This window comes from Lathamus discolor, chromosome 23, assembly GCF_037157495.1.
Source record: "Lathamus discolor isolate bLatDis1 chromosome 23, bLatDis1.hap1, whole genome shotgun sequence".
In the NCBI taxonomy this organism is placed as follows: Eukaryota; Metazoa; Chordata; class Aves; order Psittaciformes; family Psittacidae; genus Lathamus; species Lathamus discolor.
The window spans coordinates 2,162,012-2,182,879 of record NC_088906.1 but is presented as its reverse complement, the minus strand read 5'-3'; the positions used below and the strand labels follow the sequence as shown (position 1 = coordinate 2,182,879).

At 63.8% G+C, this 20,868-nt stretch overlaps 1 protein-coding gene across 1 annotated transcript; it reads left to right on the top strand.

The window, feature by feature from the left end:
* Nucleotides 1–3,560: 3,560 nt before the first annotated feature.
* Nucleotides 3,561–18,900, top strand: PDE1B (phosphodiesterase 1B). Its single transcript, XM_065659499.1, is given in 16 exon segments — nucleotides 3,561–3,678; nucleotides 3,922–4,054; nucleotides 9,450–9,563; nucleotides 9,979–10,164; nucleotides 11,151–11,217; nucleotides 11,640–11,756; nucleotides 11,840–11,980; nucleotides 12,276–12,376; nucleotides 13,929–14,054; nucleotides 14,201–14,302; nucleotides 15,283–15,403; nucleotides 15,866–15,947; nucleotides 16,043–16,169; nucleotides 17,191–17,327; nucleotides 18,805–18,827; nucleotides 18,829–18,900. Coding segments are annotated over 15 exon segments (1,641 nt in total). The 5' UTR covers nucleotides 3,561–3,678; nucleotides 3,922–3,926; the 3' UTR covers nucleotides 18,898–18,900.
* Nucleotides 18,901–20,868: the final 1,968 nt, after the last annotated feature.

Sequence of the window (20,868 nt, the reverse complement as noted above, 5' to 3'; positions counted from 1 at the left end):
TCTCCAGTCTGTGTCCCACTTGGGGGGGGGGGGGGGGGAGCCAGGAATGCTGGGGTGGGGGGGGGGGTCCGTATCCATGCATCCAGCAGGAACGACATCCCTTGGGATGCTTTGGGGGTGGCTTTGAGGGTCCCATCCGGCCGGTCCTGGCGCTGGGGGCTGAGCGGGGCCAAGGGACGCGGCCGTTGCCATTCCAATCACGGCTGCTCCGGGATGAGTCACCGGAGCGTCGGGAATGGGGACGTGGCTGCCGCTCCCTTGACCCCCCCCCGCCCCCTTTTATCCCCCTTTTATCCCAACCTTTTATCCCAAACCCCCTTTTTTATCGGGATCTTGTTTGGGGGGGGGGGGGGGTGCATCCCATTGCAGCGGCTCCCAGCTCCGGCAGAAGGGGTTGGAATTCCAGCTGCGGAGCGGGTTGAACTCCCCCTCCCTTCCCCCCCCCCCCCTTTTATCCCACTTTTATCCCAACCTTTTATCCCAAACCCCCTTTTTTATCGGGATCTTGTTTTTGGGGGGGGTGCATCCCATTGCAGCGGCTCCCAGCTCCGGCAGAAGGGGTTGGAATTCCAGCTGCGGAGCGGGTTGAACTCCCCCGCTTCCCCCCCCCCCCCCCCCCATCCCTTTCCCCCCCCCCTTTCCCCTTTTCCCGCAGCATTCCCAAAGGGAATGCACTCCCCCGGCCGCCCGCCCCGGCCCCGCAATCTCGGCTCCTCTCTATTATCCCGCTCATCAATCACGGCCCCGAGCGCTCGGCAGATGCCGCAGCCCCGCTTTGTCTCGCACGCGTGGCCCGGCCCACGCCGCCCACGGCGGGGTGCAAACCCCCCCCCCCCCCCCCAACTTTGTGTCCTTGCAGCCCCCCCCCCCCAAAACTCGGCTCTGACCCCCCCCAAAATAAAGTTTGGGGACCCCAAAGTGGTCCTCGATGGGAGGGGGGGCTCTCATCAGGGACCCCCAAGAGCCAATGGGGGGGTGCCTTCAGCAGCCCCGTGCAGAGCATCCCCCGTTTGAGCTCCTGCACCCCCAAACCCGGCTCTGACCCCCCCCCAAATGACATCTGGGGACCCCAAAGTGGTCCTCAATGGGATGCGGAGCTTTCACTGGGGACCCCCAAGAGCCAATGGGGGGGTGCCCCCAACAGCCCCGTGCAGAGCATCCCTCGTTTGAGTCCCTGCACCCCCAAACCTGGCTCTGACCCCCCCCCAAAATAAAGTTTGGGGACCCCAAAGTGGTCCTCGATGGGAGGCGGGGCTCTCATCACGGACCCCCAAGAGCCAATGGGGGGTGCCTTCAGCAGCCCCATGCAGAGCATCCCCCGTTTGAGCTCCTGCACCCCCAAACCCGGCTCTGACCCCCCCCCAAAATAAAGTTTGGGGACCCCAAAGTGGTCCTCGATGGGAGGAGGGGCTCTCATCAGGGACCCCCAAGAGGCAATGGGGGTCCTATGGGTGCCCCCAACAGCCCCATGCAGAGCATCCCCCGTTTGAGTCCCTGCACCCCCAAACCTGGCTCTGACCCCCCCCACCCCAATGAAGTTTGGGGACCCCAAAGTGGTCCTCGATGGGAGGCGGGGCTCTCATCAGGGACCCCCAAGAGCCAATGGGGGGGTCCCATGGGTGCCCCCAAAGCAGATGTCCCACCCCCATTTGGTCCCCCCTTTGACCCCCAAACCTGGCTCTGACCCCCCCCTCCCCCAAGCTGACATTTGGGGACCCCAAAGTGTCCCCAATGTGCACCAGGCCTCGTAGCCCACCCAGTGTCCAAGTGGGGGGGTCCCATGGGTGCCCCCATCACCCCAACCCAAAGCACCCCCTCTTTTGGGTCCCTGCACCCCCAAACCCGGCTCTGAGACCCCCCCCTAAGTAAAACCTGGGGACCCCAAAGTGTCCCCATTGGGAGCTCCCAGCCCCCCACCCTGGTGACCCCAGCCCCCAAGCGGGGGTCCCATGGGTGCCCCCCATCACCCCAACCCAAAGCAAAGGGAGGGTGCCCGGCCCAGCTGGAGGCAGCACCCATGGGTGCCATGGCCCGGCACAAGGGAGCCCATTGGGGACCATAGGTTCGGGGGCTGGGGGGGGGGGGTCCCCGCTTTGCCCCATGCCGGGGGGGGGGGTGGTGGGGGGGGGGGGTGGGTGTTGCATAGGTTATATAAAGGCTCATTAATATTAATTAGTGCTAATGCCGGGGGCTGAGCACGGCGCGTGCACCCGAGCAGCGCGGGGGCTGCTGGGACACCCCCGAGCCACGGACCCCCCCCCCCCCCCCAAGAGCACCCCAACATCCCCCCCCCCCCACTCTGTGTGCCCAGGGACCCCCCATAGGGTCTTGGTAGGGATATGGATGGGGGGGGGGCTCGCACCCCCATAACGCCGTAGGGGTGCAGGAGTGGCTGCTATAGCCTATAGGGGTCTTGGGGTACCCCCCATAGGGGTCTTGGGGTACAGTCCCTGTAGCCCATGGGGGTCTTGGGGTACCCCCCATAGGGGTCTTGGGGTACAGTCCCTGTAGCCCATGGGGGTCTTGGGGTAACCCCCCCTTCGGGGTCTTGGGGTACCCTCTATAGGGGTTCAGGGCTACACCCCCTATAGCCCCATAAGAGCCCTGGGGTACAGCCCCTGTAACCCATGGGGGTCTTGGGGTGACCCCATAGGGCTCTGGGGTAACACCCCTGTAACTCCATAGGGATCCTGGGGGACCCCCCCATTGGGTTCCCCGGTACAGCCCCTCCAGCCCCATAGGGGTCTTGGGGTACAGCTCCTATAGCCTCGTATGGGTCGTGGGGCACCCCCCTATAGGGGTCCTGCGGTGCAGCCCCATAGGGGGGTCCTGGGGCCCCCCATAGGGGTCCTGTGGTGCAGCCCCATGGGGGGGGTCCTGGGGTCCCCCTATAGGGGTCCTGTGGTGCAGCCCCATAGGGGGGTCCTGGGGTCCCCCATAGGGGTCCTGTGGTGCAGCCCCATAGGGGGGTCCTGGGGCCCCCCATAGGGGTCCTGCGGTGCAGCCCCATAGGGGGGTCCTGGGGTCCCCCCATAGGGGTCCCGTGGCGCAGCCCCATGGGGGCCCTGCGGGACTCTCCTCTCCCTCCACCTTTATGTGGGTCCGGGCTGCGCCCCCCCCCCCGCCCCGTGCCGGGTCTGAAGGGGGGGGGGGGGGGGGGGGCGGGTCCCGGTTCCCGTCCCCCCGGTGCCGGCTCGGGGAAAGTTGCGGCGAGCCCCGGGCGGCGGCGGCAGAACCGGGGGGGAGCGCGGGGGGGGAGCGCGGGGCACGGCGGCACCGGCGCTACCGGTAACACCGGGACCGAGAGCACGGAGCTACCGGTAACGCCGGGACCCGGAGCGCGGAGCTACCGGTAACACCGGGACCCGGAGCGTGGCGGCACCGGCGCTACCGGTAACACCGGGACCCGGAGAGCGGCGGCACCGGTTGCATCGGCGGCACCGGCGCTACCGGTAACACCAGGACCCGGAGAGCGGAGCTACCGGTAACACCGGGACCCGGAGAGCGGAGCTACCGGTAACACCGGGACCAAGAGCACGGCGCTACCGGTAACACCAGGACCCGGAGAGCGGAGCTACCGGTAACACCGGGACCCGGAGCACGGCGCTACCGGTATCAGCGGTACCCGGAGCACGGCGGCACCGGCAGCCCCGGCGCTTTCCGGCCGAGCATCCCCGGGTAGGAGCGCGCAGCATCCCCGCTCCCCCCCCGCTCCCCCCCGTTCCCGTTCATCCCCCCCGCTCCCCCCCCCCCCCCAGCTCCATCCCTCCCGGTTGCCCCCATCCCCGCTCCCCCCCCCCCCCCCCGGTGCCATCTTAGCTCCGGGCCGGTGCCGCCTGCGCAGCCGCCGGGTACCGGGGCTCCGGGGGCGGAACCGGAGGCTCGGCCGCGGGGCTCAGGACGGCTCCGTCCCCGCCGCAGGGGCCATGGAGCCGCCGCGGAGCCTCCCGGAGCTGGAGCCCGAGCGCGGGGCCCCGGAGCCGGCCGGGGGCGGCTCCCCCCTGGAGGAGAAATCCGTGCCCAGCAAAAGGATCTGGGTGAAGCTGCGGGCGCTGTGAGTGCGGCGGGGGGGCGGGAGCGGGGCCCCGAAACAGGGACCCCAATGGGGACCCCCCCCAATCAGGGACCCCCCAATGGGGACCCCCAAAACAGGGACCCCAACAGGGACCCCCCCAACAGGAGCCCCAAAACAGAGACCCCCAATAGGGACCCCCCCACCAACAGGGACCCCCAATAGGGACCCCCCCAATAGGGATGCTCCCAACCAGGACCCCAGTGGGGACCCCAAACAGGGACCCCCAAAACAGGGACCCCAATGGGGACCCCCCCCCCAAACAGGGACCCCCCAATAGGGATGCTCCCAACCAGGAGCCCCCAATAGGGACCCCCAATAGGGACCCCCCCCCAATCGGGACCCCAAACCAGGGACCCCCAATGGGGACCCCCAATAGGGACCCCTGAACAGGGACCCCAAACAGGAACCCCCAAAACAGGGACCCCAAACAGGGACCCCCCCAACAGGGACCCCAAAACAGAGACCCCCAATAGGGACCCCCCCAACCAGGACCCGCAACAGGGACCCCAAAACAGGGACCCCCAAAACAGGGACCCCCAATGGGGACCCCCAAAACAGGGACCCCAAACAGGGACCCCAACAGGGACCCCCCCAACAGGGACCCCAAAACAGGGACCCCCAATAGGGATGCTCCCAACCAGGACCCCCCAATAGGGACCCCCCCGACTGGGACCCCCAATAGGGACCCCAAAACAGAGACCCCCAATAGGGACCCCCCCCAACCGGGACCCATAATAGGGACCCCAAACAGGGACCCCAACAGGGACCCCCCCAACCGGGACCCCAAAACAGGGACCCCCAATAGGGATGCTCCCAACCAGGACCCCCCAGTAGGGACCCCCAATCGGGACCCCCCCGACTGGGACCCCCAACAGGGACCCCAAAACAGGGACCCCAAACAGGGACCCCCAATAGGGACCCCCCAACCAGGACCCCAAGCCAGGGACCCCCCAATGGGGACCCCTAACAGGGACCCCCAAAACAGGGACCCCAAAATAGGGAGCCCTGAACAAGGACCCCCAACACGGACCCCCAACAGGGACCCCCTCGACCGGGACCCCAAACAGGGCCCCCCAATAGGGCCCCTCAATAGGGCCCCCAAAACAGGGACCCCCCAGTAGGGACCCCCCAGCCGGGACCCACAATAGGGACCCTGAACAGGGACCCCCAATAGGGACCCCCCCAACTGGGACCCCCTCAACCGGGACCCCCCTCACTGGGACCCCCAGAGTAGGAGCCTCAAACTGGGCCCCTCGAACCCCCCCCAAAGCAGGGCCCCCCCCCCCACCTCAAACCTGGCCCCCCAAACCAAGCCCCCCTGAGCATCCCCCCCCCCCCCGACACCCCCTTTGGGTGCTCCCTCGTGCCCCCTGCACCCATTGCACCCCCTTGGGTGCCCCCCCCCCCCCCCAGGGCTCTCAGTGGCCCCATTGCCTGCGTGCACAGGGAGGTGCTGGGGGGCACAGGATGGGAGCAGGGGCGCTTGGGTTGCACCCCCAGACCCCCCATGGGGCTATAGGGGATTTACCCCAGGACCCCTATAGTGGGTACCGCAGGTCCCCTATAGGGCTATAGGGGTTGTACCCCAGGTCCCCCATAGGGCTATAGGAGCCATACCCCAGGTCCCCTATAGGGCTATAGGGGTTGTACCCCCAGGTCCCCTATAGTGGGTACCGCAGGTCCCCTATAGGGCTATAGGAGCCATACCCCAGGTCCCCTATAGGGCTATATGGGTTGTACCCCAGGTCCCCTATAGTGGGGTACCGCAGGTCCCCTATAGGGCTATAGGAGCCATACCCCAGGTCCCCTATAGGGCTATAGGGGTTGTACCCCAGGGTCCCCTATAGTGGGTACCGCAGGTCCCCTATAGGGCTATAGGAGCCATGCCCCAGCTCCCCTATAGGGCTATATGGGTTGTACCCCAGGACCCCCTTTAGGGGGCACCCCCAAGAGGACCATAGGACTATAGGGGTTGTACCTCAGGACCCCCATAGTGCATACCCCTGGTCCCCCATAGGGCTATAGGGACCATACCCCAGCTCCCCTATAGGGCTATAGGGGTTGTACCCCGGGGCCCCCCATGTCCCCTATGGGGCTATAGGGGCTGTCCCCATCACCCCTATGGGGGGTACCCCAGGACCTCTATGGGGTTATTTGGGGGGGGGGGAAGGACGGACCCCGGGGGTGTCGGGGGGGGCAGCAGCACCCATGGGTGCGTAGGGGACCGTGGGTCAGCCCCCCAGTGTTGTCTGCACCCCAAAGCCCCCCCCACCCCCCCCAGCATGGGGTGGCCCTGGGGACCCCGGTGGCACTGGGGGGGGGGGCGGGCAGCGGTGGGGGTGGTGACAGGCAGCTCGTGGGGGGGGCGTGGGTGCGGGTGGCCCCCCCCCCCCGGCTGTGAGATGGGGCCCAGTGCTGGCAATGGGGGTCACTTGGGGGGTCCCGGCCCCCACTGTGACACAGGGGACCCCATTCTGGGGGGGGGTCCATGGGGGGGGGGTCCATGGGGATGGGGGACCATGGGGATGGGGGGTCCATAGCGATGTGGGTCCATAGGGATGGGGTTCATGGAGATGGGGTCCATAGGGATGGGGTTCATGGAGATGGGGGTCCATAGGGATGGGGGTCCATAGGGATGGGGGTCCAAAGGGATGGGGTCCATGGGGATCAGGTCCATAGGGATGGGGGTCCAAAGGGATCGGGTCCATTGGGATGGGGGTCCATAGGGATGGGGGTGCATAGGGATGGGGTCTATAGAGATTGGGTGCATAGGGATGGGGTCCATGGGGATGGGGTCCATAGGGATGGGGTCCATGGGGATGGGGTCCATGGGGATGGGGTGCAGCAGGGTGACGGTCACCGTCCCCAAGGTCATGTCCCTCTGCAGCCTGTGGGTGCTCCCTGCTGGCTTTTGAACGTGACGTCTGCCCCCCCATCCGCTGTATGGGGACCTGTGGGTGCTAATGGGGACCTGTTGGGTGCTTGGGGACCTGTTGGGTGTTGATGGGGACCTGTGGGTGCTGATGGGGACCTGTTGGGTGCTTGGGGACCTGCTGGGTGTTGATGGGGACCTGTTCAGTGTCAGTGGGGACCTGTTGGGTGCTGATGGGGACCTGTTGGGTGTCAGTGGGGACCTGTTGGGTGCTGATGGGGACCTGTTGGGTGCCGATGGAGACCTGTTGGGTGCTGATGGGGACCTGTTGGGTGCCGATGGAGACCTGTTGGGTGCTGATGGGGACCTGTTGGGTGCTGGTGGGGACCTGTTGGGTGCTTGGGGACCTGTTGGGTGCTGATGGGGACCTGTTGGGTGCCGATGGGGACCTGTTGGGTGCTTGGGGACCTGTTGGGTGCTGATGGGGACCTGTTGGGTGCTGATGGGGACCTGTTGTCCCTCTGTCCTGGGTGCTGGGTACCAGGTGCAGGATGTGTCGTCCCCCCCCCCCCCCCCATGGACCCAGCACACACTCACACACGGGCACACACACAGGAACACACATGCACACCCGTGCGCACACACAGGAACATGCATGCACACCCGTGCGCACACAGGAACACGCATGCACACCCGTGCGCACACACGTGACCGCGCACAACCCGTGCGCACAGGCGCTGCCCACGCAGATCAGGGCACGTGTGGGCGCATCCATGGGATCCCAGCCTGGGTCGGGCTGGAAGAGGCAGCAAAGGGCTCCCAGATCCGGCCCCGCTTCCCCATGGAGCAGGGGCCCCACAGCACCCATAGCACAGGGTCCCTATGGCACCCATAGCACCAGGTCCCTATCGCACCCATAGCACCGGGTCCCTACAGCACCCATAGCATCCATAGCACAGGGTCCCTATAGCATCCATAGCACAGGGTCCTTATCGCACCCATAGCACCCACAGCACAGGACCCCTATAGCAGCCATAGCACAGGGTCCCTATGGCACCCATAGCACCCATAGCACAGGGTCCCTATGGCACCCATAGCACCCACAGCACAGGACCCTTATGGCACCCATAGCACAGGGTCCCTATCGCACCCATAGCACCCATAGCACAGGGCCCCTATGGCACCCATAGCACAGGGTCCCTATAGCACCCATAGCACCCATAGCACCAGACCCCTATGGCACCCATAGCACCCATAGCACCCATAGCACCCATAGCACAGGGTTCCTATTGCACCCATAGCACCGGGTCCCTATGGCACCCATAGCACCCATAGCACCCATAGCACAGGGCCCCTATGGCACCCATAGCACAGGGTCCCTATAGCACCCATAGCACCCATAGCACCAGACCCCTATGGCACCCATAGCACCCATAGCACCCATAGCACCCATAGCACAGGGTTCCTATCGCACCCATAGCACCGGGTCCCTATGGCACCCATAGCACCCATAGCACAGGACCCCTATGGCACCCATAGCACCCATAGCACCGGATCCCTATGGCACCCATAGCACCCATAGCACAGGGTCCCTATAGCATCCATAGCACCCATAGCACCCATAGCACAGGACCCCTATGGCACCCATAGCACCCATAGCACCGGATCCCTATGGCACCTATGGCACCCATAGCACCGGATCCCTATGGCACCCATAGCACCCATAGCACCGGATCCCTATGGCACCTATGGCACCCATAGCACCGGATCCCTATGGCACCCATAGCACCCATAGCACCGGATCCCTATGGCACCTATGGCACCCATAGCACCGGATCCCTATGGCACCCATAGCACCCATAGCACCGGATCCCTATGGCACCTATGGCACCCATAGCACCGGATCCCTATGGCACCCATAGCACCCACAGCACCGGATCCCTATGGCACCTATGGCACCCATAGCACCGGATCCCTATGGCACCCATAGCACCCACAGCACCGGATCCCTATGGCACCTATGGCACCCATAGCACCGGATCCCTATGGCACCCATAGCACCCATAGCACCGGATCCCTATGGCACCTATGGCACCCATAGCACCGGATCCCTATGGCACCCATAGCACCCACAGCACCGGATCCCTATGGCACCTATGGCACCCATAGCACCGGATCCCTATGGCACCCATAGCACCCATAGCACCGGATCCCTATGGCACCTATGGCACCCATAGCACCGGATCCCTATGGCACCCATAGCACCCACAGCACCGGATCCCTATGGCACCTATGGCACCCATAGCACCGGATCCCTATGGCACCCATAGCACCCACAGCACCGGATCCCTATGGCACCTATGGCACCCATAGCACCGGATCCCTATGGCACCCATAGCCCCCATAGCACCCACAGCAGCCACAGCACCGCGTCCCTACGGCGCCCCTAGCGCCGGGTGCCGGCGGCGCGCCCCGCTCCACAGCGCCCCCCGCTGCCCGCAGGCTGCGCTTCCTGGTGAAGCAGCTGGACTCGGGCGAGGTGAACGTGGAGGAGCTCAAGCGGAACCTGGAGTACGCGGCCTCCCTGCTCGAGGCCGTTTACATCGACGAGACCCGGTGAGCCCGCACGGGACCCCCCCACATCCCCCATTGACCCCCATTGACCCCCATTGACCCCCACATCCCCCATTGACCCCCATTGACCCCCATTGACCCCCACATCCCCCATTGACCCCCATTGACCCCCATTGACCCCCATTGACCCCCACATCCCCCATTGACCCCCATTGACCCCCATTGACCCCCATTGACCCCCACATCCCCCATTGACCCCCACATCCCCCATTAACCCCTATTGACCCCCATTGACCCCCATTGACCCCACATCCCCCATTGACCCCCACATCCCCCATTGACCCCCATTGACCCCCACATCCCCCATTGACCCCCATTGACCCCCATTGACCCCCACATCCCCCATTGACCCCCATTGACCCCCTCTTTGCGGCTGTGCCCCCCCCCTTCCTTGCAGGCAGATGCTGGACACGGAGGATGAGCTGCGGGAGATGGGGTCGGATGCGGCCGTGCCCTCCGAGGTGCGGGACTGGCTGGCGGCCACCTTCACGCAGCAGGCGCGGGCCAAGGGGCGCCGGCCCGAGGAGAAGCCCAAGTTCCGCAGCATCGTGCACGCGGTGCAGGCCGGCATCTTCGTGGAGAGGTGGGGATGGGGGCACGGGGATGGGGGGGGGGGGGTGAGCATCACAGAGGGTGCTGAGCGCCCGGGGGTGGGCCCAAGGGCAAGGGTGGGACCCAAGGAACAAAGAGGGTCCTGAGCGCCCAAGAGGGTCCTGAGCGCCCAAGGGATGGGCCCAAGGGCAAGGCTGGGTCCCCAAGTGCAAGGGTCCCCAAGGAACAAAGAGGGTCCTGAGCATCACAGGGGGTGCTGAGCACCCAAGTGGGTCCCCAAGCACCAAAGAGGGGCCTGAGTGCCCAAGGGATGGGCCCAAGGGCAAGGCTGGGTCCCCAAGTGCGAGGGTCCCCAAGGAACAAAGAGGGGCCCCAAGCATCACAGAGGGTGCTGAGCACCCAAGAGGGTCCTGAGCGCCCAAGGGATGGGCCCAAGGGCAAGGATGGGTCCCCAAGTGCAAGGGTCCCCAAGGACCAAAGAGGGTCCTGAGCACCCAAGGGATGGGCCCAAGGGCAAGGATGGGTCCCCAAGTGCAAGGGTCCCCAAGGAACAAAGAGGGGCCCCAAGCATCACAGAGGGTGCTGAGCGCCCAAGAGGGTCCTGAGCACCCAAGATGGTCCTGAGCACCCAAGGGATGGGCCCAAGGGCAAGGTTGGGTCCCCAAGAACCAAATTGGGGCCTGAACCTCCAGTGTGGGACCCCAGCACCAAGAGGGTCCCCAAGCGTCAAGGTGGGTCCTGAGCACCCAAGTGGGTCCCCAAGCACCAAAGAGGGGCCTGAGCACCCAAACGGTCCCCAAGCATCCGGGATGTCCCCAAGCATCCAGGTCTGTCTCCTACCCCCAGGGTTTGTCCCCCAGCACCCAAGTGGGTCCCCCAGCACCCACCTTTGCCCCAGCACCCATCTTTGCCCCCAGCACCCATCTTTGCCCCAGCACTCACCTTTGCCCCCAGCACCCACCTTTGCCCCAGCACCCATCTTTGCCCCCAGCACCCACATCACCCCATCCCTTACAGGATGCTTCGCCGGTTGTACACAGCCGTGGGGCCCACTTACTCCAGCTCCGTCCTCAACTGCCTGAAGGTACCGGCTTGGGGGGGGGGGGGGGGCACCCCGGTATCCTAGGGATGGATGGGATTTTCCCATGGGATATAGCACCCGGTGCTGCTGCGCATGGGAGGGCATCACTGGGAATGGTTGGGTACCCCTGGGCAGGGCTCAGCATCCCTGCACTTCAGTGGCCATTCCTGGGGCATCCTTGTGCATCCCTGTGCATCCCGGGCGCATCCCTGTGCATCCCTTCCATGGCTCAGCATCCCTGTGCTTCAGTGGCCATCCCTGGGGCATCCCTGAGCATCCCTGCCCTTGGCGTCCTTGCGCATCCCTGTGCATCCCGGGTGCATCCCTTCCATGGCTCCGCATTCCCGAGCTTCCCTGTGCCTTGCTGAGCATCCCATGGGATGTCCTCCCCTCCGGGGATGCCCCCGTGTCCCCGTCCCCCCCAGAGCCTCGACGTGTGGTGCTTCGACGTCTTCACGCTGAACCAGATGACAGAGGAGCACTCCCTGAGGACCATCGTCTTCGAGCTCCTCACCCGACACAACCTCAACAGCCGCTTCAAGGTGCGCCCATTGCCACCCATGGGTGCTGGCGGGGGGTGGTGGTGGCGTATGTGGGGCTTTCCATCCATGTATCCGTGCCCCAGATCCCGGCCGTCTTCCTGACCACGCTGCTGGATGCGCTGGAAACGGGCTATGGGAAGTACCGGAATCCCTACCACAACCAGGTCCACGCTGCCGATGTCACCCAGACCGTCCACTGCTTCCTGGTCCGCACGGGCATGTTGGTAGGGTCCCATGGGGGTCCCATGGGGGTCCTATGGGGGTCCCATGGGGGTCCTATGGGGTTTAACGGGGGTCCCGTGCTGTCCCATGGCTGTCCCAGCCATGCTGGTCCAAGCGATGCTTGTTGCCATGGAGACGGTGCCACCATGGCAACGGCGCCGGGATGATGGGGGGGGGGGGAACAAGGTGACATTGGGGTGACCCCGGCGCACGCACACGCGTGTCCTGCACGGGTTCACACGTGTGACGTGTGACGTGTGACACGCGTGTGCACATGTGTGCGTGCCCCCCCCCCAGCACTACCTGACGGAGCTCGAGGTCCTGGCCATCATCTTCGCGGCCGCCATCCACGACTACGAGCACACGGGCACCACCAACAGCTTCCACATCCAGACCAAGTGAGGGGGGCACCGGTGGTGTGGGGGGCGTGGAATGGGTGCTGTGGGTGCCATGGGTGCTGTGGAATGGGTGCCGTGGGTGGCACGGGTGGTGTGGAATGGGTGCCATGGGTGCCATTGGTGCCGTGGAATGGGTGTCGTGGGTGCCATGGGTGGCGTGGGTGGCGTGGAGTAGGTGGCATGGGTGTCATGGATGGCGTGGAATGGGTGCCATGGGTGCCGTGGGTGGTATGGGTGCTGTGGGTGCCATGGGTGCTGTGGAATGGGTGCCATGGGTGCCATGTGTGGCGTGGATGGCGTGGAGTGGGTGGCATGGGTGTCATGGATGGCGTGGAATGGGTGCCATGGGTGGCATGGCATGGGATGGCATGGGTGGCACAGCATAGCATGGAATAGGTGGCATGGCATGGGATGGCATGGGTGGCATGGGATGGCATGGGTGGCATGGCATAGCATGGAATGGGTGGCATGGCATGGGATGGCATGGGTGGCATGGGTGGCATGGCATAGCATGGAATAGGTGGCATGGCATGGGATGGCATGGGTGGCATGGGATGGCATGGGTGGCATGGCATAGCATGGAATAGGTGGCATGGCATGGGATGGCATGGGTGGCATGGGATGGCATGGGTGGCATGGCATAGCATGGAATGGGTGGCGTGCCATGAGCAGGGCTGGGGACCTGCTACGGGCATGGCAAGCAGCACCTTGGGGACACCCAGGACACTCAATGTCAGTGACAGGGGCAGGGCACAGGGGTGCTGGCACCCTGGGGACACCCAATGCCATTGATAGGGGTGGGATACAGATGTGCCGGCCCCTTGGGGGTACCCAAGGCCATGGATACAGATGTGCTGTCACCTTGATGGTACCCAGGGCCATGGATACAGATGTGCTGGCACCTTGGTGGTACCCAGGGCCATGGATACAGATATGCCGGCCCCTTGGTGGTACCCAGGGCCATGGATACAGATGTGCTGTCACCTTGATGGTACCCAGGGCCATGGATACAGATGTGCCGGCCCCTTGGTGGTACCCAGGGCCATGGATACAGATGTGCTGTCACCTTGGTGGTACCCAAGGCAATGGATACAGATGTGCAGGCACCTTGGGGACACCCAAAACCACAGATACAGATGTGCTGGCACCTTGGGGGTACCCAAGGCCACGGATACAGATGTGCCAGCACCTTGCTGGTACCCAAGGCCATGGATACAGATGTGCCAGCACCTTGGTGGTACCCAAGGCCATGGATACAGATGTGCTGGCACCTTGCTGGTACCCAAGGCCATGGATACAGATGTGCCAGCACCTTGCTGGTACCCAAGGCCATGGATACAGATGTGCCAGCACCTTGGTGGTACCCAAGGCCATGGATACAGATGTGCTGGCACCTTGCTGGTACCCAAGGCCACGGATACAGATGTGCCAGCACCTTGCTGGTACCCAAGGCCATGGATACAGATGTGCCAGCACCTTGGTGGTACCCAAGGCCACGGATACAGATGCTCTGCTCCCCTCTGGGCCCGACCCCCCCATTCTGTGTCCCCAGGTCGGACTGCGCCATCCTGTACAACGACCGCTCGGTGCTGGAGAACCACCACATCAGCGCCGCGTTCCGGCTCATGCAGGACGAGGAGATGAACATCTTCGTCAACCTCACCAAGGACGAGTTCGCGTAAGGGGTCCGCGGGCGCCCATCCCCATCTCCCGGAGCATCCCCACCTTTTCCTTTTGGGGGGGTGGGGGGGGGTGGGGGGGATGGGATGCGGGGGGGCCTGATGCTGTTTCCCCCCCCCCCCCCCCAACTTCCTTGGGGTGCAGGGAGCTGCGGGCGCTGGTGATCGAGATGGTGCTGGCCACAGACATGTCCTGCCACTTCCAGCAGGTCAAGAGCATGAAGACGGCGCTGCAGCAGCTGGAGAGGTGAGCATCGGTGCCGGCATCCCTATGGGTGAGGGGGGGTAAAAGGGGGGGGACACAGACCAGTTTTGGGGTTTAAAAGCGGGGGATCCAGCTCAGTTTGGGGTTTAAAAGGGGGGGGGGGGGGGATGATCCAGCCCAGTTTGGGGTTTTAAAAGGGGGGGATCCAGCCCAGTTTTGGGGTTTAAAAGGGGGGGATCCAGCCCAGTTTGGGGTTTAAAAGGGGGGGATCCAGCCCAGTTTTGGGGTTTAAAAGGGGGGGATCCAGCCGAGTTTGGGGTTTAAAAGGGGGAGATCCAGCCCAGTTTTGGGTTTAAAAGGGGGGGATCCAGCTCAGTTTGGGGTTTAAAAAGGGGGGGATAGAGCCCAGTTTGGGGTTTAGAAGGGGGGGATCCAGCCCAGTTTGGGGTTTAAAAAGGGGGGATCGAGCTCAGTTTTGGGTTTAAAAGGGGGGGATCCAGCCCAGTTTGGGGTTTAAAAGGGGGGGACCCAGCTCAGTTTGGGGTTTAAAAGGGGGGGATCCAGCCCAGTTTTGGGGTTTAAAAGGGGGGGATCCAGCCCAGTTTTGGGGTTTAAAAGGGGGGGGGTCCAGCTCAGTTTGGGGTTTAAAAGGGGGGGGGGGGGGATCCAGCCCAGTTTGGGGTTTTAAAAGGGGGGGATCCAGCTCAGTTTTGGGGTTTAAAAGGGGGGGATCCAGCCCAGTTTTGGGGTTTAAAAGGGGGGATCCAGCTCAGTTTGGGGTTTAAAAGGGGGGGATCCAGCCCAGTTTGGGGTTTAAATGGGGGGGATCGAGCTCAGTTTGGGGTTTAAAAGGGGGGGATCCAGCTCAGTTTGGGGTTTTAAAAGGGGGGGGATCCAGCTCAGTTTGGGGTTTAAAAGGGGGGGATCCAGCCCAGTTTTGGGGTTTAAAAGGGGGGGATCCCACCCAGTTTTGGGGTTTAAAAGGGGGGGTGTCCAGCCCAGTTTTGGGGTCCCCCCCCCAGGATCGACAAGTCCAAGGTGCTGTCGCTGCTGCTGCACGCGGCCGACATCAGCCACCCCACCAAGCAGTGGTCGGTGCACAGCCGCTGGACCAAGGCCCTGATGGAGGAGTTCTTCCGGCAGGTAAAGCCACCGTGGGGCTGGGATAAAGGGGGGGACATGGGTGGATGAGTAATGGGGGGGGACAGGACATGGATGGATGGATAACGGGGTGGGGGGGACATGGATGGATGGATAACGGGGTGGGGGGGACAGGACATGGATGGATGGATAATGGGGTGGATGGGATGGGGCATGGATGGATGGATAATGGGGTGGGGGGGATGGGACATGGGTGGATGGATAACGGGGGACAGGACGGGACATGGATGGATGGATAATGGCGGGGGGACGGGACACGGATGGATGGATAACGGGGGGCATGAGACATGGATGGATGGATAACGGGAGGATGGGACATGGATGGACGGATAACAGGGTGGGGGGGGGATGGACATGGATGGATGGATAACGGTGGGGACGGGGTGGGACGCGGATGGATGGATGCGGGCATCCCTTGGGGATGCGGCTCCTTTGCGTTGCCAGGGCGACAAAGAGGCCGAGCTGGGGCTCCCCTTCTCGCCGCTCTGCGACCGCACCTCCACGCTGGTGGCCCAGTCCCAGATCGGTGAGTGGGGATGGATGGGGATGGAGCAGGGCCCGGCCCCCCCCCCCCAAGTCCTGACCCCCCCCCATGGTCACCGCATCCCTGCCCCTCGCCAGGGTTCATCGACTTCATCGTGGAGCCGACCTTCTCCGTGCTGACCGACGTGGCCGAGAGGATGGTGCTGCCCGCGGCCGAGGAGGGCACCAAGGGCAACGGCAACGCCGCGGGCAACCAGCAGGGCAGGTGGGTGGGGGGCACCCGGTGGCACGGACATGGGTGGGATACGGATGTGCTGGCACCCAGTGCCATTGATGGGGCAGGATACAGATGTGCAGGCGCCCAATGCCATTGACACAGGCAGGATACAGATGTGCTGGCACCCAATGCCATTCATGGGGCAGGATGCAGATGTGCAGGCACCCAATGCCATTGATGGGGCAGGATACAGATGTGATGGCACCCAATGCCATTCATGGGGCAGGATGCAGATGTGCTGGCACCCAATGCCATTCATGGGGCAGGACGCAGATGTGCTGGCACCCAATGCCATTCATGGGCAGGATGCAGATGTGCTGGCACCCAATGCCATTCATGGGGCAGGATGCAGATGTGCTGGCACCCAATGCCATTCATGGGGCAGGATGCAGATGTGCTGGCACCCAATGTCATTCATGGGGCAGGATGCAGATGTGCTGGCACCCAATGCCATTCATGGGGCAGGATGCAGATGTGCTGGCACCCAATGTCATTCATGGGGCAGGATGCAGATGTGCTGGCACCACAATGCCATTCATGGGGCAGGATGCAGATGTGCAGGCACCAATGCCATTCATGGGGCAGGATGCAGATGTGCAGGCACCCAATGCCATTGATGAGGCAGGATACAGATGTGCAGGCACCCAATGCCATTGATGGGGCAGGATGCAGATGTGCAGGCACCAGTGCCATTGATGGGGCAGGATGCAGATGTGCAGGCACCCAATGCCATTGATGGGGCAGGATGCAGATGTTCTGCCACCCAATGCCATTGAGAGGGGCAGGATGCAGATGTGCTGGCACCCAATGCCATTGATGGGGCAGGATGCAGATGTGCAGGCACCCAATGCCATTGATGGGGCAGGATACAGAAGCGCTGGGCCCCTGGGGACACCCAAGGTGTCCTTTGCCTCAGTTTCCCTTCCCCATGGGGTGTCGGTGGGGCCCAGCCCCTCCTTTGGGAGCAGCGGAGGCTCCGGTCCCGGTGCCAGCGGTCCCTGTCCCCCAGCTCGCAGTGGCGGCAGCCGGGCCTGGATGAACACGTGGACGTGGGCGACATCAAGGCCAACCTGGCCACGTTCCGCTCCACCTGGCTCAAGTACCTGCAGGAGAACAAGCAGAAGTGGAAGGAGCGGGCGGCGAGCGGTAGGTGATGGCCCCCATGGCCACAATGGACACTATGGCCACCATGGCCACAATGGGCATCATGGGCACCATGGGCATCATAGCCACCATGGACACCATGTGGTCACCAGGCCACCATAGCCACCATGGCCACAATGGGCATCATGGGCACCATGGGCATCATAGCCACCATGGACACCATGTGGTCACCAGGCCACCATAGCCACCATGGCCACAATGGGCACCATGGCCACCATGGCCACAATGGGCATCATGGGCACCATGGGCATCATAGCCACCATGGACACCATGTGGTCACCAGGCCACCATGGCCACCATGGCCACAATGGGTACCATAGACATCATAGCCACCATGGACACCATGCGGTCATGAGGCCACCATGGCCACTATGGCCACAAAGGACACCATGCCACAATGGTGACAATGGTCATCATGGGCCACAATAGTCATCATGGACACCATGGCTACAATGGCTACCATGTGGTCACCAGCCCACCATAGCCACTATGGCCACCATAGCCACCATGGCCACAATGGGCACCATGGCCACAATGGGTACCATGGGCATCATAGCCACCATGGACACCATGCGGTCACCCAGGCCACCATGGCCACTATGGCCACGGTGGACACCATGGCCACAATGGTCATCGTGGACACCATGGCCACAGTGGTCACCATGGGCATCATGGCCACCATGGACACCATGTGGTCACCAGGCCATCATAAGCACTATGGCCACAATGGACACCACGGCCACAATGGTTATCATGGCCACAATGGTCATCAAGGGACACTGTGGCCACAATGGTCACCACGGGCATCATAGCCACCATAGCCACCATGGACACCATGTGGTCACCAGGCCACCATAGCCACTATGGCCACAATGGTCATCAAGGACACCATATGGTCACCGTTGCCACTGTGGCCACCACAGTCACCACGGAAACCATTGCCACCATGGCCACAATGGTCATCATAGACACCATATGGTCACCATTGCCACTGTGGCCACCACAGTCACCACGGAAACCATTGCCACCATGGCCACAATGGCAACCACGGCCACCATGGCCATCACAGCCACTGTGGCCATCAGAGCCACCATAGTCACCATGGCCACAATGGTCATCATAGACACCATATGGTCACCATTGCCACTGTGGCCACCACGGTCACCACGGAAACCATTGCCACCATGGCCACAATGGCAACCACGGCCACCATGGCCATCACAGCCACTGTGGCATCAGAGCCACCATAGTCACCATGGCCACAATGGTCACCTTAGCCACCACGGCCACCATGGGTGGTCACCAGGCCACCATAACCACAATGGCCACCACGGCCACTATGGTCACTATGGCCACACTGGTCACCATTACCATCATAGGCCACCATGGCCAGCACAGCCCATGGTGGGAGCCACCAGGCTATGGGGCTGAGCCACCCCAGCCCCACCTCCCTCCCCAGGCATCACGGACCAGTCATCCATTTGACGAGCTCTCACCCAGCGAGGAGCAGCCGGGGCCTGGCCAGCACCGGCACAACGGGGACGTGGAATAACGCCGGAAGAGCGAGGTGGGGACACCGGGAACACCGGGAATGCCAGGAATGGGGGGGGGTGGCAGCATCCCTGTGACCCGTGCCCATCCCCGCACCAGGTCCTCATCCAGCCAAGTGCCACCGTCATCACCCAAAGTCTTTGACACCATCGAGCCCAGCCCATCCACAGGGAAGAGCCGCCCGGGGACGCACAAGGATCGGTGCCGGGAGCATTCCCGGGATGGGGACCCCCCGAGCATCCATATAGTCCCCCCCCCCCCCCCCATTCAACCAAGAGCCTGTGCTGAGCCGGTCCCCGGTGCCGGTGACACCGACCCTGTCACTGCCACAGCGAACCCAAGGGGTTCGGGCCACAACGATGGCTTTTAATAGAGCTTCTGCTCGCCCCAGCGCTGGGGACCACGGTGCTGGCACCGGCGGGGGGGGGGGGGGGGGGGAACGGGGGCACCCATGGCACCGCTGCCCCTGCTGGGGGACACCCGGTGATGGGCGTCCCCGTTGCCCCCCCAAAGGGGTCCCTGTTGTCACCGCGGCGCTGGGGACGCGTCCCTTGTGGGGCATCTCAAGGGGTCCTTTGGGGTCCTGCCCTATGGGATTGATACGGGACAGGGAGGTGGTGATGGGGCTGGAGCGGGAGCTGGGAATGGGATGGAGGTGGCAGAGCCAGCCCCTGGCTCCGCTGTCCCCCCCCCCCAGGGTCCCCCAGCTCCAGGGTGCTGCCAGTGTCACTGGCTCCAGCAGTGCCCTTGGTATCCCCCTGCCCTGCTTCCTCCTTCCCTGCTCTGCCTCCAGCATCCTCCTGCATCCCATGGGCATGGAGCATCCTCCCGCATCCCATGGGCATGGAGCATCCTCCTGCATCCCGTGGGCATGGAGCATCCTCCTGCATCCCGTGGGCATGGAGCGTCCTCCCGCATCCCGTGGGCATGGAGCATCCTCCTGCATCCCATGAGCATGGAGCATCCTCCCGCATCCCGTGGGCCTGGAGCATCCTCCCGCATTCCGTGGACCTGAAGCATCCTCCAGCATTCCATGGGCCTGGAGCATCCTCCTGCATCCCATGGGCCTGGAGCATCCTCCTGCATCCCATGGTCCTGGAGCATCCTCCAGCATCCAGCTGTGGTGTGCTTTGAGCATCCCAGCTCCTGGCATTCCATGAGCATCCTCCTGCATCCCAGCGCCCCTTGAGCATCCTCCAGCAATCCCGGCTCTGGTGTGCTCGAGCATCTTCCAGCTCCGGCATCCTCCTGCTCTGGCATCCCGGCTCCCAGTGTCCCTCCAGCATCCAGCATCCTGGTCCTGGTGTGCTTTGAGCATCCTCCAGCATCCCAGCTCCAGCGTGCTCCAGCATCTTCCAGCTCTGGCATCCCAGCTCCAGTGTCCCTCCAGCATCCTCTGCATCCTGGTCCCAGCGGGCATCCAACAGCTCCCAGCATCCCGGCTCCGGTGTGCTGGACCATGCTCTGGTACCCGGCTCTGGTGTGCTCGAGCATCCTCCAGCTCCAGCATCCTCCCGCCCTGGCATCCTTGCGCATCCCTCGAGCATCCTTTGGCATCCCGGGGTGCTCCGAGCATCCTCCAGCTCCGGCATCCCCCCCCCCCCCCCCCCAGCTCCCATCTCCACCTCCCTTCCCATCCGTGCCCATCACCCGGAGCGGGGAGGGGGGGGCCCGTCCGTGTTTGTCCTTTGCCCCCCCCGCCTCCCCGCACACGCATGTGAGACCGCGCCGCAGCAGCACCGCTATCGAGCAATGAATAAACCACCACCAGCCTGGACCCCATCGCCTCCTCCCTCCTTAGGAACACCGGGATTGGGAACACCGGGATTGGGAACACCGGGAATGGGGACACCGGGATTGGGAACACCGGGATTGGGAACACCGGGAATGGGGACACCGGGAATGGGGACAAGGGGGTCCCATGGCTGCTGCTTCCCCCCCCCCCCAAAAAAATGGGGTCCGAGCCCCCCAA